Source organism: Melospiza georgiana, chromosome 19 (assembly GCF_028018845.1).
Source record: "Melospiza georgiana isolate bMelGeo1 chromosome 19, bMelGeo1.pri, whole genome shotgun sequence".
In the NCBI taxonomy this organism is placed as follows: Eukaryota; Metazoa; Chordata; class Aves; order Passeriformes; family Passerellidae; genus Melospiza; species Melospiza georgiana.
In genome coordinates, this window is record NC_080448.1 from 12,804,346 (window position 1) to 12,821,199 (window position 16,854).

The following is a 16,854-nucleotide window of genomic DNA, read 5'->3' on the forward strand; positions in this document are numbered from 1 at the left end:
TATCACGGCTTCTGCATTGTTGCCTGTCCTGAGTTACCAGAAAGCATCTCAGTGTCACATTAGTAAATAACTAGAAATTCTCTAAAAGGAAATGAAGGCAAAGAGAGAACTCACTTTGCTTGACACCAGTTTGACATTGCCAGAAGCCAGTGCTACAGCTGTGTCTGCCATCACCTCAGCTTTGATGGAGCCCAAGCCCCCCGTGGCACTGGTTTTGATGAAACTGTCCAACACTACATCCAGGAGATCTGTTATCTGACAGAGAAAAAGAGTCAGATTAACTTGACTTTTGCACCGTGAACGACCCTTTGAACAGCAGTAATTAATTTCTTTAGCTGAAGATGCACAACTATCACAAACTGAACCATCCATGTTAGGGACTCGTTACCCTTCTGGCAAAAAGTCCCATGTAAATTTTAGAAGCATAAAGCTGAATTCCATTAGGTTTTACTACCAGTGATTCAGAACTAGAAACTAAATTTAGCACTATTTTTATTTCATTTTCCACTTTAACTCTTTATAAAATGCTGACCAGGAAGAAGAACCCTGATGTGAAGTGTTTGTTTAGAGAGGATGCAGAAGCAGTACCTGTCCCAGGCTGCCCCATATCTTGGCCTGAATGGAAGGGTACATCTGCTTCTCGTTGATGGTCATGGTGATGAGCTTGTCCAGGATGGCGGTGACGCGCTGGCGCTTGGCGTCGTCGTTGTGCTTGCAGAAGCGCACCAGGTTGGACAGCCAGGGGGTCATGTACTCCAGGCACAGGTGCTTCAGCTCAATGCCTGCAACAAAATGCTCATCACACACGGCCAGCACTGTCCCCCTTCATAAATAACTCCTCCTTCCAGTTTTAGTGCCTGAAACAATTACTGTCCCAGCTGAGCAAAGAACACTGGGCCAACAGAGAGCCTTCAAAGAGGCATGGCAAAAGGAGAGAGCAACAGAGCCAGTGAGGAAGCTCAGTTGACTAAGCTAGATCTAAAATCCTTTTAGAGAGTAGTATCTTTTCAAATTAATGGATGGCACTAACCATACTGGAGCTACTTACTGGATTTGCTAAATCCTGAAATACACTCCTCCAAGAACTCCAAGGTGAGGTGTGGCTCATTTGCTGCAAGAGTCTTACTGATAGATACAATAAATAGTGTGTTGTTGGCAGGAATACACAGACCTGAAGTTTCCAGTAACTGGCCCTCAATCTTTAAATTAAAGGTACAGGTTAAGGCACATAGAAGATTATAGGCAGCAGACCTGTAACAAAGCAAACAATGTGATTTGTAAGAGCTTTCTTGTACTTCTGAACATATACATATTATACATCACAGTACTGACATTTCAAAATCAATTCAGTGCTGCTATAGTAGAAATTACATCTAAATTGCCAAACGTTTTCCCCTGGACAGGCTACAATTTGCAGCAAAAAAGAACTTCCCTTGGAGAAATAGAAATAGAAGAAATGATTCCTCCACTTGCTCTGAACAATTGCGGATAAGGTTACAGAGTATGTTTGAAGGGCTTTGTATTGGGTTTCCCAGAACACCATGGAGTTCCAGGAAATTCCAGATCTCTACAGGTGTACCTAAGCTGCTGGGAGAGAACCTGCCCAAAGCCCAGGGGTGCCCCTGCTCAGCCCCAAGCCTGGGAGAGCCTGTTCTGACTCAAATCACAAGCTGCTCTAAGGGGTACAGCTCCCATGCTCTTAAACACGAAGCTCAACACCATGGAAATGGTATGTACCAATAAACACAGAGTGCAAAGCAAACTACTGCTTCTCATAAAGAGAAATTAAGTTTCCTTCACGCCTTCACTTCCCCTGACAGTGTGTGCCCTTCTTCACTCACAGGAACTCAATCTTTATTTACTGAGAACTGCATTGTATGGAGCTGTGGTTTTGCTCAAGAGGCTCCCTAGCAGTGGAGCAGCCTGAGGAGCCCCTGAGGAGCAGAGGAGCAGCAGAGCAGAGCTGTTACCGCAGGCTGGGGTCGGAGCTGCCCAGGTTGAGCAGGGCGATGTTGAGCAGCGTCCCGGGCACGTCCTTGGGGCGGATCTTGGTGTGCTGGGGGATGGAGTCGGGCTGCGACAGCTCCCAGCGCGTGCGGATGTGGATGATGGACCTCACGATGGCCTCGCACTCCTGGTGCATGAAGGTCAGCGGGGTGCCCTGGTTGGCAATGGTCAGGGTGAACTGGTTCTCATCCACCAGGCAGATCTCCTCGATCTCAGAGGCGTAGTAGATGTCGTTGAGGAACACGGTCTGGCCCAGCACCCGCGTGCGCTCCGCCGACGTCACCTGCACCGCGGTCGAGCCAACCTTGGGGACACAACAGAAAACTGCTGCAGCACCTCTGGGTAATCACACAGAGAAAACACTCACACTCCTACTTTTAGCAAAGATGAATGTAGGAAATTTTGTATGTATGAATTAAGAGACAGTAAAATCATATTCCAATCCCTAAACAAATATAACAGATCACTAGGAACAGCATTAAAAGCACTTACTTTAATAGAAACTTTGGTGTCTTTATGAGCCAGTTTGAGAGCATTGTGAAACACTTTCAAGTCCTCCTCCAAAGCCAAGGTAGCTGCTGGGAGTTTCTGCTGGTCGTGTTCGATGTGCTCTGCCAGCTTCCCTGGAGAGTCTATGAAAACAAGCCTTTTGCTCCCTTTCAAACCTGTCAAGAGCCTTTCATGGTATTTGGTGTATTCTCTGACCCAAGAGTTACAGTTATAAATAAAAACTGCTGCAACATTTTCATAAGCAAAGCCTGGAAAAACTACAAACCATTTAGAAAGAAAGTCTGTTTTAAAGCGATTACTGGGGCCAGCGTGTGTGAGGTCCACCACAATTTCATATGGCTTTGCATAGTATGGCTTCAGGGTCAGCAGCACGTGGTAGATCAGCAAATCCCCGTTGATCTGACCAGTCTTGAACCTGCAAGACAGAACAGACACGGCTGGGTGATGCTTGAGGCCCACAGCACAAACCCCGAGCGCCCAGGCACACCAAGAGCAGCCCAGTCCTGCCCCGAGGCAGACTGACCCTTGTGCCAGTCCTGCAAACAGGGACACCACACCGGCTCAGGCACTGCCTCGTGCTCTGGCCACGTTTAGTGCCCACGAGGAGGGGGCTTGGATTCAACCCAGCTTCATCTTCAAGTGCCCCACAACCTCTGAGTGACTCTAACTTTGTGACAGCCTTAGACATTCAAATCATATCTATACTTGTATGTGGAAAAAGATATTTGTCTCAGGAGTCTTAATAATCAAACATCCACACCCCAACTTTTTCAGAGGGTCCAGAGCCACTCCAGTGACTCTATCCTGCAGCACTCCAATGCTTGGGGGTGTTTCTGAGAATGGTCAGTCTTCTGAGGAGGACAGAGGACTTGCCTACAAAAATACCTATTTTCAAAAACATTCACATAATTGAGAATAGTTTTTCTTACTTAAAAGTTCTCTGAATTTTGAGATTGGGCAATGCATTAGCCTAAACGACATCTCCAGGGTTCACACAGCAGACTGAATTCTAGTAAGAATTAATTAAAAATAAATTCATCAGCAGCTTATGAAATTTTAAGGTATTTTTAAACACCTGTCACTGTTCTGAGCTGTCATTAACTCTTCCAAGGCAAACAACAGGCTACAGAAGAGCTGATAAGTGCTCAGAGCACAGGTGTAGCTTTAAGGGTTTTGGGACACTTCTCTTGATAGCACCTGAGTGCAGGACAGCTCAGGAGACAGAACACAGAAAACTCATCTGCACAAGAGATTTCCACCCCCCCGTTACCTCCGGTGGTTCTGAGAGCTAAGTTGGGCAAATGGTGTTTTTCCCCCAACATGTCATGGCAGAGCTGTTACCAAAGGAAGTGTGTCATAGCTGTGGTTTTATTTCCCCACTTAGGGCCACATGTCATTGCAGTTACAGGTTTGCCTAAAAAACATCAGCACTGCCCAAATCTCCCTGCTGTACACTGATGGCTGCCTGCATCCCAGGAGCAAATATATGCACAAAGAAATCTTATTGCCAAAGGACTAAATATCTGAAACATCCACGTTCTGTCAACTACATCTTGGCAAGGTAAGTACACATTTTCCTTCTCCTATTTTAAGTTGCACTTTAAAGTTACTTACATTTTGTAGTAAAATATATGAAAAGGTATTTTTACAGAAATTTGAGTAATTAAAAAATAGCAACAAACTGTAGACACAGTATATCCAACTGAATCAGGGAAGCTGATATACTGAATTTTTCATCATGTTAAAGGTTATTCACAGTCAGACTGAGGAATTAACAGTGACAGTCACTACTTGGCTCTGTTGTCCTTGCAGTGCAGATCTCGCTGGGTACTGAGACCCTGTCAATACCCAGACACAAAGGGTTGAACTAAAAAGAAAACCAGCTCTTTAAAGATCAGTTCCTTTGCTCTCATGGTTTCAAGAGCAGCCCCTCACAGACGAGCCCGCTGATTTGTAAGAAAAGCACATCTGGAGTGGGAGCCCACAATGAACACTGGGCTCAGTGTGCTGGGGCAGAGCTGGAGCTGCACCCTGGGCAGGGACAGGAACACTGTGCTGGCCCTGCCTGTCCTGCTCCAAACAGCTGAAATGTTACAAACCCCAAGCTTTGCTGGGTTTGCTTTCCTTCTCCTTTCCAAAGTATGCTACAAGGAATCACCCAGGTCACTTCCACCATACACAAACAAAAATCCTACCTGAGTTGTCGCTTATGACCAAGATGGTTTCCAGTTCAAACGGAACAAACAAGATTAATCTCAGGATGGAAAACAATTTTATGTTATGGGTGAACTGCAAAGTTATAGACAGATCTTTTGTTGCTTGCTTGTTGTGCAAGGAGAGATCCCCTTACACAGCAGGTGTATCCCTGCCTTCCCTTCACCTGTTCACACACAGGAACATCACTTCTCTGACATTTCATATTTACCCACACACAAATACACTTTGTTACCTTTACAGGCAACAAACACATTTTTTCAAGAACAACCATAAAATTAACAATGTTACTTCTGGTCACTCCCTGTAGCATTTCAATTTGCACTATGCAGAGTGTGTCACACTCACAGGACACGCTTTGGTCTGTTACCAGAGCCAGTAGAAAGCCTCTGGTGGGACACAGCCTTGCCCTGGGAAGGGCAGGAGCAGCCTGGCCCACTGCCTGGGTCACTGCTTGGCTGATTTGTCACTGCTAATTTGAGATAATTAATATTATCTTCATATCTGACCAACCCCACTCTCACATTCCTACCCTCCAGAAAAGTTCAGGTACAGTTTTGAATGCCACACAAATGTGAAACAGAACATATGAATGGTTACTCTCATTTGCATGATCATCGGCGGCGTTTTACAGAAAATGTCACAATCTGCAGAATGTTTGGGAGAAAAATACAAGAAGTACATTTGTGATGAAGAGCTTTTTGTACAAAAAAGCAGAAAAACAAGAGAACAAAGATTTTCCTGGGCATTTTAAAGTACCCCAGACAGCTGTGCTAGGAACTACACACAGTTCACATTAAGTTATTGCTGTCACTTACAGGAACATTTTGGGTTCAAGTTTTTCCCTGCAGGGTTCCCCTGCCTGGCCCAGGGGAATTCAGGGAGGTGAGAAGCAGCCAGTGATGTGTAACCTCCACAGGGCCTTTGTGTAAAGCAGAAGTGATGACCGGGTGTAACGTGGGCAGCTTCAGAGAGAAGGAACTCTCCGAGTCTGCCCTGACATCACGGAGCCCCCAGTAGGAAACACTTCTCTTTTTCTCTCCGTGTTCTTTTTTGATCTTTGTAAGTTTTCTATAACCTCAAACTGTCAGAAGTTTGAGACAATCTATTCTTTCACAATCTGGGCACTTGAACTTGCCCTCCTACATCCCCCAAAATGAGGCCGTGTATTTTTCACCAAGAATCCTGCTATTCCCTGAGAAATCCAATCCAAACCTCTAAGAAGCAGCATCTGCTAAACTAGCACCCCAATTTGTATTTTTGCAGGGGACTCAACAGGAAGATGCAGACAACGAGATGCAGTTACCCAGGCCTGGCCTTTCCTGTCATGATCATCTTCTCCCTGTGGCTGCAAACAAGTGCAAACCACACAGGCTACCCTCACCTCAGAGAAGAAACCTGGAGTCCCATCAGCCAAAACCTCAGTGAGAGTCAGAACAGGACAGAAGCAAGCACAAATTCTCCTCTGAGCCTCAATTTCAGCAGCCAAACAACTCCTTCTGAAATGCAAAGTACCCTGCCATCCTCCTCCTCCACAATGGCCCAAAATTCAACATCTTCCCGTGCCAAAATACGAAGTACCCCGCCATCCTTCTCCTCCACAATGACTCAAAATTTGATTTCCCCTGCCCCAAGTGCAGTTTCCACCACAGGAGGATTAGAGAAAAGCAATAAACCCAAGAGCCCAATGACCAAAGAAACCTGTGAAGACAATAAGTCTCTCATACTGATTTGCTTCATTATCATTGCAGTTCTTGTGCTCATGTGCATCTCCCTGTTTCTGTCCACAGTCATAGCAGCCAACAAAATCTCCTATCTGAAAAGAGCCCAGCAGGGCAAACGCAGGCCCAGGAGCAATGGGGACCTCCTGGCCACCAACAGCCTGTGGCCCACAGCAGCAGGAACGTGGCAGAGGATGCCCAAGGAGACAAGTGGAACTGAGCTGATAATGCAGGAGCTGGTGTCAGGGAGGGATGCTGTGAACCAAAGGAAAACTGAAGATGAAACTATTGAGAAACTCACCAAAGCAGCAGAAAATGAACAAGAAAGCAAAGAACCATCCCAGTCACACAAACCCATCTTAACCAATTTTGTAGTTGAGATTTAATTCACACTCAGGTAAAAATCCATCTTTTGCCTTTGTTACACCATTAATGTAAGGCAAAACCTTGTATTTCAAGTAACAGCAAAAAATCTGGAAAGCTAAATCCAGATTTTAGAGGTTTTCCATTTATGCCAGTGGGAATGCTGCAGCCATGTGTGGATCCAGAAGGCAGTAACACTGTGTTAAATAGCTTTCTGTAAGTAGTGTCAGGTCTGGTTTTACTCCTTTGACCAGAAGTCAGGGTGACAGGAGCTGAACAGGATAAACCTAAAGGACAGAATCTGCCCATGCTCCAAGAGCACAGAGGGGAACAAGGAACAGACTGTCAGTCTGATCAACACTCTGAACACTAAGATGCTGCACAGGCATAACCAAGTTGCTTTTCAAAGGAAAACATACATTAGTCAAAACTCTGATTCAACCACTAACCCAGGATTGAATGCCTCAAAATGCCCTTTTGGATTTTCCATCAAGAACTTCGTAAAGCAGCTTAGTTACTTTTGAAGCAGATTGATTGGAACCATAATTACTATGTTCCCACATTGACTGTGAGTAGATAAAGTTTGTAGTATTTGCTAGAATATGAGAACTTGTGCAATTTGTTATCTTCAATAAACTTGCAATATGAGTTTTTTAATTGCTTACAAGTTACTATTTCTCTAAGTCAGATGTTAGAAAAAACTATGACCAGGCATCTTGGAATGTTTTATTGCTGTAACACTGGCTGGCTCAGGAAAGGTCTCTGATGACTTGCTGTGATTTCCTGCATCATGGAAACACACTCCACTTTCTCCTGACACCAAACAGAACATGCCTGGAGTTCCTTTCAACCACAACAACTTTTAGTTTCTTTATTCTCAGAGACCTGACCTTGCTCCAGTGCCAGGGAGGTGCCTGTGGCTGCTGTCCTGCAGCAGAGCTTTGCTCTTTTAAGGAAACGTGAGCAGCTTTCCACAGGCTGCCCCTCGGGCTGAAGAAGCTCTGTTGCACTGCGGTTACAAGTGCTGAGGCTGCACAGTGCCAAAGCTCCAAACATCCTGTGCAGCTGTAACCAACAGCTGTGACACATAAGATGGTTGTACAAGTTTGAGAGGACCAGGATGACTGAATCCCCCACCCCAGTCCCACTGGATCACCCATTAGCCTGGCTGGCAGGGCAGATAGAGCAGCAGCAGGACCACGGCACTGTGGCAGCCAGGACAGAGACAGAGCTCAAAAAATTCAACTGCCAGGCTCAAAGGTGGGCTGTGTGGTGAGGAAAACAAAGCTGGAAGGAGTCTGCATGCTTAGCCTAGAACTGGGAATCAGCTGTGGGGGTTGGAGAGAATGGGGAGGAGACAAAGAAACCAGACCAGAAACACTGGGTTAGTGTGAGTATGGGATCAGGATGTGTGTGTGCTGCAGGAGCAGGCAGAGTGTCAGAGAGAGAAGCAGTGCAGTCAGAGAGGCACAACAGGAAGGGCTGCAGAGGAATCTGTCAGTAGCTACTGGCAGAACACAATTGCAAAGTGCCATGAGACATATTTGGTGTGGGTTTCTTTCCTCCACGCTGCCTTTCCAGGCAAAAATGCTCCCAGAGACCCAAGAGAGCAGCTTGGGTTACACTCCAGGGTATGGACAGGGACAGACAGGGGAAGCAGAGCACAGCCTTCCACCAGCGATGGCAGCTGGTCACAACCCTGTCCACACAGAAAAACAACCAAGCAAGTAGGGACAGGCTGAGGGTGAAATCAGATTTTGCCCTCTGCCTCTCACTGCAGCCACACAAGGGAGGATGTGCAAGCAGCCAGCATCCCATGACCACAGAGCTTTCCATGACTCACCAAGGAACCCAGCGGTGGTTTCCCACTAATAACCCTGAGAGCACAGCAAACCCACCACTGAATTACATCAGCCACTCCAATCCAGCCCAAACTCGCAAAAAGAGTTTTTGATTCCCACAGAAGAAACCGTAACTATTTTCTACAAAGACAGGCAAACAGGTATTTGAGAATTTCCACATCAATACGCAGAGGTGCCTGATGTGGCAGGAGCCACAAACACCTTTGTGCAGAAGCCAGGGCGGGCAGATCAGAAGTTTGCCCGTGGGACAGGGGACACAGGATCTGATCTGAGATAGGAGCCCCGAGCTGCTGGCGCAGACGCTTCCTGCCGGGTTGGCAACTTCCTCCCTCTTGCACAAAGTTCTACATGAAAAGAGCCATTTTCCCCAGCCTGACTCTGAGCACACACAGCCCTCCCGAGCCTCCAAACAACAAAGGCAGACGCTGCCTGCTTCCGAGAAGATAAATGTGCAGGTAAGGATCACATTCAAGTACTGAGCCTATTCTGAGAAGAGGGGAGCAGGATAAAAACTGAATAGAATCACTTTAACCCATTACAAATCTGTCAGAGTTTACATCAGGATGTTCTCTAGTCATTAACTTACTGCTCATGTGTGTTTACACTGCTGCATTTAAAATTTAATTTTGTGTATTTGTAAACCCACAAAGACTCATGCATATTAATTTCCCAGAAATAGCTTCACAGGACTAGCACTATAGTAACTAATGAATTAGCTCAAATTGCATGAAAGTGACTTTAGAAGGAAAAGAGCTGCGTAGGGGATGAATTTTTATAAAATTTATTTCATATGAAGACATTTAGAGAGCTGAACTCTAATCAGTACAGGAAAAAAAAAAGTCTGTTTCATGCCAACAACTCAACATTTGCACAATCTGCATGCAGGAATTTATTTATAAAATACTTTACCATTAGAATGCTGTGTCATTATGGCATAAGTACTTGGAAAACTTTTAAATATTTTGCTATGCTGAACAAATATGAGAACAGGAAATAAAAGTTTAAGAGAACTGCAAAAAGCCTTTTACTTCTGTCTCAGCTTATATCACAACAAGCCACTGCTTCACTTCTGACAGTCCTGTCTGTCAAAGCTGCAGAGTTTGTTCCAGGTCCATAACCAGTTACATGATAGTTAAATGTTATTTTGAAACCATGTGAGGACTGCTCTGCCAATGCCATTTTCTGATAAGGTGAAACAAGATGATAATAAGCCATTACCTTCAAACAAGCCACTTTATTAATATGATCCATAATGCTGAAAATCTGCTGTTATTTGTAAAGTCAGTGCCAAACCCACTGATCATGCAGATGGGAACAGGCTTGAAATGTGAAATATTGGGGAGACTGTTATTTTCAGTCTGATGGTATTAACACAGAATGTCTGGTGGCAGTAAAGTGCAGAAATACAGTGTACAAGTTACCACGTTCTACTTCTTCCCTGCAACAGCAGAGGACCCTTGTAAAGAGGCTGGAGGGAAATGGCCAGACACCAGGTGATGCTGGCCGTGTTCTGTGGGGAGATCTGGAGCTCCCTGTCTGCAGCAGCACCTCAGCACGCTGCCAGGACTGAAAGCCACATGTGCCCCAGTGCCACGAGCCCCAGGGCAGACAGCCTCCTCCTGCACCACCTGCAAGCGACTGTGCCCAGCCTACAGCAGGCTGCCACAGAGCCCCAGGCCTTCCCAGGGGAGGAGGAGGCTGGGGATGGCAGCTGGGTGGCAGCGCTGATCCTCGGCAGCATTCTGATTGGGATGGCGCTGGCCATTACGGTGATTCTCCTGTGGAAATGCTGCCTGAGGCCTCCTCAGGCCCAGTCCCACTGGGCAGGCCGCTCCCCCTTCGCCGATGGGGACACCTCAGACCTCTGCATGGAGCCTGACCCCGGCACCAAGCGCTCTTCTGTCCTATTTATGCTGCCTTGGAGACTGAAACAAGGCACAAACTTGCAGGAGGACCCGACTGTCCAAGAGAACCCACCCCAGCACACTTGCAGTGCTGAGAACGGGCAGCCGCCTCCGCCGGCCGCGGGCTGCTCCGGAGCCAGCTCTGGCCCTGCCCCAGAGCAGGAGCCAGCCAACACTGCAGCTGAGTGCTGCCCTCCCCCAGACCCTCCACCCGAGTGCTCCGACCTGCCACCACCCCCCGACTGGCTCAGGGAACCCGCTGAGGAGCCCAGCTCAGACCCCAGCAAGCACTCGGCACTTCACTTGGAAGCAGAGGAACCACAGCCCTCACCACCTGAGCCACTGATCCAGGAGATCCATGAAACACTGCCCCAGCCTGAACACCCTTTGTAGACTGCCAAATTCATTTCCAGAATACTCTATATCTTTCTTAAACTGAGTAATTTTCAATAAAGTAAAAAAGGAGAAGTTGACACAGGCAAGAACGGTGAGGCCCCAGCATTTCCTTCACATTTCCGTGGTGTTTCCCAACTTCGGCTTTCACAAGAGAGAACAACCTGCTTCTGCCTGAAGCAAATTTCTGACTACAAAACAAATTGTGCCCAGTCATCACCTGCAACCAGAGATTCCAGAAGGCAGAGTACACAGCTGTGTGTGCCAGCACAGCCAGACACAGGTAACACACACGTGGAGATGTCACAGACAGCCCAGCGTCAGAGGGACTCAGCTTTGCACCTGGGTTTGCTCCCCTGGGCTGTGCAAGTGAAGGCAATCACTTCCAGGACATTTCAATAAAGCTTTCTCAGTCAAAGACGTTTTGGTCACTTAAAGCTCACCTAAATATTTGCTTAGATACAGCATGCACTCAGTCACTAACACAAACTCATTTAGTGGTTCATGGATGCTACATTCCTTGGAGCTCCTGGCGTCCCAGCACTTTACACGCTCCTCTCTGGGCCCTGAGTACCAGCACAGCTCATCTCCCCCACACCAGCCTTGGCTGGGCAGCAGCAGGCTGGTATCAGAAGCAGATTTTTTTTTACCAATATTGAATACATATTAAGAAGCTGCTAGATGCTGAAGCTAGCTTCCCAGGAGAGCTCTGCAAAATGGTAGAGTTTGCAGCTTGCTTGAGGAGGGAATAGGTTTATGGATGGAGCACAGAACTAAGACTTGCACACAAAAAACTTCAGAATTTTCAAACTATCACTAATAAAGAGTAGTACATTATCCAAATGCAATTCCAGGCTGCTGTGTATACAATGGCCATAGGAAAATATATTTTCAATTTTCTTTACTGTTTACATAAGCTGTATGATTGGGTATCCCTAAAGAATAGCATTACAATTATACAAAGACTTTTGCAAGGCTCGTTCACATGACATCCTGTTAAAATTAACAGCACTATAAACAAAACATTATAAACACTCTCACTCTCATATTGCTTTGAGAAAATCAGATCAAGATTTCCTGTGGAAATCTGTAAAATCCTACGAGCTGAGCTATAATATACCTGACAACACAGCAATTGCCTGATCCAAAGAGTGGAAAACAGTATTTTAAAATTATGACAATATATTCTGGCAGCGTAGCTTAAAAAGCTTAAGCTAGAAAACCTAAATTCACATTAACGTCTATTACAGGAGGAGAGGTTAACAGAAGGCAAAAAGAAGCCAAGCTAACCTGGCATTTCAAACAGAAACGTGCAGTGGGGTGGCAGCCTGAGCCTGCGGGGGGAGCCCAGAGTGCAGGCAGCCCCGGCTGGGAGGGAGCAGCAGCAGCACAGCAGGGCTGGGGAGCTCCTGGTGGCACTCCCTGCCCCAGCAGGTCCCTCCCTGGCAGGGCTGGGGGCAGCCGGGCACTCTTTGCCAGGGCTGGGGGCAGCCGGGCACTCCCTGTCCCTGCAGGTCCCTCCCTGCCAGGGCTCGGGGGAGCCGGGCACTCTTTGCCAGGGCTGGGGGCAGCCGGGCACTCCCTGTCCCTGCAGGTCCCTGCAGGACTCGAGAGAGCCGGGCACTCCCTGCCCCAGCAGGTGCCTCCCTGGCAGGGCTGGGGGCAGCCGGGCACTCCCTGCCCCAGCAGGTCCCTCCCTGCCAGGGCTCGGGGGAGCCGGGCACTCTTTGCCAGGGCTGGGGGCAGCCGGGTACTCCCTGTCCCTGCAGGTCCCTGCAGGACTCGAGAGAGCCGGGCACTCCCTGCCCCAGCAGGTGCCTCCCTGGCAGGGCTGGGGGCAGCCGGGCACTCCCTGCCCCAGCAGGTCCCTGCCAGGGCTCAGGGCCGGCTCTGCAGTGCCCACAGGATCAGGTGGTTGCGGAGCCGGGCGCAGCCGTACGATGCAGCTGAGACAAGCACAGCCCTCGGCAGCCTCTGGAGCTGCTCTCCAGAACAAGGCGACCTCTAAGCTCCAATCCATCACAGAAACGATGTGCTGATACTGCAGGACACCACGGTAAGTTTGTGCTTTTTTATTTTACTCACAAAATCCTACTACCAAATCAGAGAAGGAAACGGGAATGGAATTAGGAGCTGATGACAGATGCTTGCACCAGAAATTTGCTGCAGTGTCTGAGATTTCTTACTAACGGTAACTCGGGTTCTAAACATGTGTTTCCAGCTTTGAGATCGTAATTAACATTGTAAGGAGGAAAAAATGCTACAGTGCATGTTAGCATGAACACTGGAATTTGGGGTTCAAGCTAAATTCCTACGATGTATTTTAACCAATTTACTTAAGCAAACAGCATGCCTGGATGGGGGGGACTGCTACATTACTGCAGAGATTTGTGAAGATCCAGTTGACAGCCATTTTTTCATCCTCTATAAATGAACACATTATTCCAAACATAATATAGGCTTGAAATCACTAAAAACAAGAAGCAGACATTGTATAACGTTTGGAAGAGACTTGCGTTTTCGGAAGAAAGCCCTCATTTGAGCTGGAGGGGGAAAGGGAGATGAAAAAAACAAGTCTCATTCTGCCAGACAACATGACAGGCTGAAGGGATGCTTTGTGAAGTCTCTCTTGAACAATTCTAAAAAGGACCGTGCCACAAAGGGGGTTATTGATATTTTTACTTAATTTCTCCTGCAAGTGGCCATTGCCAAGACAACCCTTATACGGAGATAAAATGTATTACATGGATTTAAAGGGTGTCATTTTGGTATATTTATTTCCAGGCAACAATGGAATACCAGATATTGAATACATCTACCTGTCTGCTGGTCCTTCTGGTTTTCATACCCACTGGTTTGGGTATCTGTCCTTCTAGCTGTAAGTGCTCAGGAAACGACAGGAATGTGGACTGTTCAGGCAGAAACTTAACTGTACTGCCCCAGGGACTTCAAGACAACCTTACATATTTAAACCTGTCCTTTAACCAGTTTGTAGATCTCGATCATCAGCTAACGAGGTTCACCAATCTGAGGACCCTTGATATTTCAAATAATTGGCTCAAGAATGTTCCTGCTCATCTGCCCAAGTCCTTATGGGAATTATATGCCACAAACAACAACATTAAAGTTCTTCAGAAACTTGATACAGCTTACCAGTGGAATCTTAGAGTGCTCGATATTTCCAGGAATATGGTGGAAAGAGCTGTCCTGATCAACAACACACTGAGCAGTCTCAAGTTTCTCAATCTCAGCAGCAACAAACTTTGGACAGTTCCAACCAATATGCCCTACAACATAGAGACAGTGGATCTATCCAATAACTTCTTGTCCCAGATACTCCCAGGAACACTGGTGAGACTGCAACACCTCACAAGCCTCTACCTGCACAACAACAAGTTCTCATACATTCCTGACAAAGCCTTTGACCAGCTCTCCCAGCTGCAGGTAATAACTCTGTACAACAACCCCTGGTCGTGCAGCGATAACCAAACCATCCCTTACGTGCTGCAGTGGGTGCAGGGCACAGCTGCCCGTGTGCTGGGGGCCCCCTGTGCTGAGCAGCCCTGGGTGAGCACCGGGCCGGCCCCGGGCCAGCCCACGGCCCTGGACTCCAGCCCCATGATCAAAGGCACCAAGGCAGCCGACAGGGAGGCTTCTGCCGCGGCACCCGAGCCCACCAAAGTGACCAAAACACACAAACAACTGAAAGCCAAGGAAGTCCCTCCCTTGGGGAGCCAAAGCCCCCCGGCCCTGTTCCCCAGCACGGACTCCCCTGATGGCCCCCAGGAGGCCGCGGCCACCCGCACAATCCTCGTCCAGGACTCCACCGAGGGCAACGCCAGCCTGGCCCCGGCCACGGGATCCTCCACCACTCCCATGACTTTAAGCATCACCAGTGGAATGCCAACTAACTACTCCAAGATGCCTCAAAGCACAACCGCTACCTTAAGGAAGGAGGAGGCCACGCCAAGCGTGCCCTCCCGCGCCAGCCGCTGGCCGATGGGGCTGCTCTGCCTGGCACTGCTGCACGCCCTGGCCCTGGCTATGGACTAAGGGCTTGCACCCCATGGAAATTACTGGGGTTATTCCTGTGATAACAGCTGGAGTTAACACATCCAGCTGAAATAATGAATGAAAGAAATTCAAAGTCCCGACTCTGATCTAAAGAAAGTAACAGTTCTTAAAGACGCGCACACTAATGTCTTGATACTAAGCTGCTACTTATTTTCATATGTCTTAATTGAGTACAACTAATCTATTATTTTGTTTTTAAAAATGTGCTTATTTTGTATTTAAATTTTTCATCTTACTTGCACAGAATAAACACATCAGAATTTTAAGTACTGATTTTACGTATGATTTTGTCATTGAACAACTGGAAAAAAACAGAAGGCCTGTATCATATCTGCATTGTCTTGCTTGACTTGCCAGTGAGCAATTCCTGTAATATAGCAGCACAGATTCTTTGTAAGTTATGATGACATGCAAAAGAAAGGGAAAAAATAAAGGAACTAAACCGAACTGTTTCACTAATCAGAAGTTATTCCTGAGCAAAATCGCTAGCATGTATATCTACGTTTGCTTCATATGTATTAGAGCATTTTAAATATGAAGAACAACAGTTTTGAATTTAGGAATTAAATATGACAATGCCATGATGTCTGCTAAGAGGGTGTAAACCGAGATGGCAACATGGTCCAACTTCAGCATGGGACAGTGGTAGGGGCCAGTATCCTTCTGCTCTGGCTTGACTTAGAGACCGCAGGCAAGTTATTGCTCTCTCCATATTAAAAAAAGAAAAAAAAGAAGAAAAAAAGAGATAAAAGTAGCGAAAAATGCCAGATGTTCAATGCCATGACACTGTCAAACACCAAGGAGTTATCTACCCAAATTAATGACCTGGAACTCCTTGACTTTATGTCAAGTGACATCCTGAAATGTTAATATGTTCTGCTTAAAAGAATACCCACAAATCAGCCAGAACGTAGCAAACTACTATCAGTAAAATGAAACACCAGCTGATTTCTAACACAAGTCATGTAACAAATCAATTAAGCAGTTAGCTGGTGAGCTGTCACTGAAACACTCCTGACTCTTGTGACTCCAGAGAGAAGGAATGCAGGCCATGGCACTGAACATGCCCACATCCCTGCTTTCTAAGGGCGAGCATGGATGCTCTTCTCCTCGACATCTGCTCCGCCAGCCAGTAGAAATAGCTGCACGCATGGTTCTGTCCACTCTAGGAAAACTATTTAAATTATGGCAAAGGTATCTGATATACTACAGATGAAGTTTTGCAAACAGCATGAAATGAAAACTGAAGAACAAGTTAATTGAAAAAGTATTATCCACTTAATATTACAGATCTTATACAATGTTTTCCATTCATTCCAGGCCATTTATTTTCCAGTTATTGTAGCATGAAGGTGCTGCAAAACCCAGAAAACCTCACAACCAAGACTGGAGTCCTCTACCTGTTTCTCCTAAGGTGTCAATGGGGGCTGTAGATCATTTACAACTACTGGTATCAGAGAAATGACAACTTTCCAATTGTGAACAGTATTTCTATAACCGGATACGTGTTTTAATTTCTAACAGTAAATGTTACACAATGGATTTGTACAGTTATTTCATTGGCATTTAAATAAAAATAAAGTTATGTTTGTATTGAACTGAACTAGTGACTGTGCTTCTTTTCTAATAAGCAGAGTAAAATGAATAAATAGATAGCATTGTATTATACAAACCTGTTTGAAGCAGTCTTATGGGGGGAAATTATGGTTATATTAAATTGCACTATTTAGATACTGATGTATCTCTAATATTGTTTAGCAATAAGCTGATGACACAACACTGTGACTATCCTTCCCCTTCCTACTT

General features: G+C 46.4%; 4 protein-coding genes across 6 annotated transcripts in view; 3 read left to right on the forward strand and 1 right to left on the reverse strand.

Annotated features, from left to right (window-relative positions):
- Window positions 1-16,854, reverse strand: part of NF1 (neurofibromin 1) — a 71,900-nt gene that overhangs the window by 18,538 nt on the left and 36,508 nt on the right. For both annotated transcript variants that reach the window (XM_058037317.1, XM_058037318.1), the window contains 5 exons: window positions 2,500-2,932; window positions 1,971-2,311; window positions 1,049-1,251; window positions 589-782; window positions 115-255 (listed from right to left, as the gene is read on the reverse strand). In XM_058037317.1, coding sequence (XP_057893300.1) covers window positions 115-255; window positions 589-782; window positions 1,049-1,251; window positions 1,971-2,311; window positions 2,500-2,932 — 1,312 coding nt within the window. The remainder of the gene's footprint in view (window positions 1-114; window positions 256-588; window positions 783-1,048; window positions 1,252-1,970; window positions 2,312-2,499; window positions 2,933-16,854) is intronic.
- On the forward strand, window positions 6,014-6,838 carry EVI2A (ecotropic viral integration site 2A). Its single transcript, XM_058037336.1, has 2 exons — window positions 6,014-6,261; window positions 6,352-6,838. The coding sequence occupies exons 1-2, from the start codon at window positions 6,014-6,016 to the stop codon at window positions 6,836-6,838; spliced, it is 735 nt and encodes a 244-aa protein (XP_057893319.1).
- On the forward strand, window positions 9,048-11,278 carry EVI2B (ecotropic viral integration site 2B). Its single transcript, XM_058037337.1, has 2 exons — window positions 9,048-9,132; window positions 10,125-11,278. The coding sequence occupies exon 2, from the start codon at window positions 10,156-10,158 to the stop codon at window positions 10,972-10,974; it is 819 nt and encodes a 272-aa protein (XP_057893320.1). The 5' UTR covers window positions 9,048-9,132; window positions 10,125-10,155; the 3' UTR covers window positions 10,975-11,278.
- Window positions 12,396-16,651, forward strand: OMG (oligodendrocyte myelin glycoprotein). 2 transcript variants are annotated; one of them, XM_058037324.1, is made up of 4 exons: window positions 12,396-12,568; window positions 12,614-12,743; window positions 12,789-13,030; window positions 13,759-16,651. In XM_058037324.1, exon 4 carries the CDS (start codon window positions 13,765-13,767, stop codon window positions 15,025-15,027), a length of 1,263 nt encoding a protein of 420 aa, XP_057893307.1. In that variant the 5' UTR covers window positions 12,396-12,568; window positions 12,614-12,743; window positions 12,789-13,030; window positions 13,759-13,764; the 3' UTR covers window positions 15,028-16,651. The 2 variants fall into 2 exon arrangements, with proteins under 2 accessions (XP_057893307.1, XP_057893306.1); XM_058037323.1 differs by lacking the exons at window positions 12,396-12,568; window positions 12,614-12,743 and having other exon boundaries at window positions 12,757-13,030.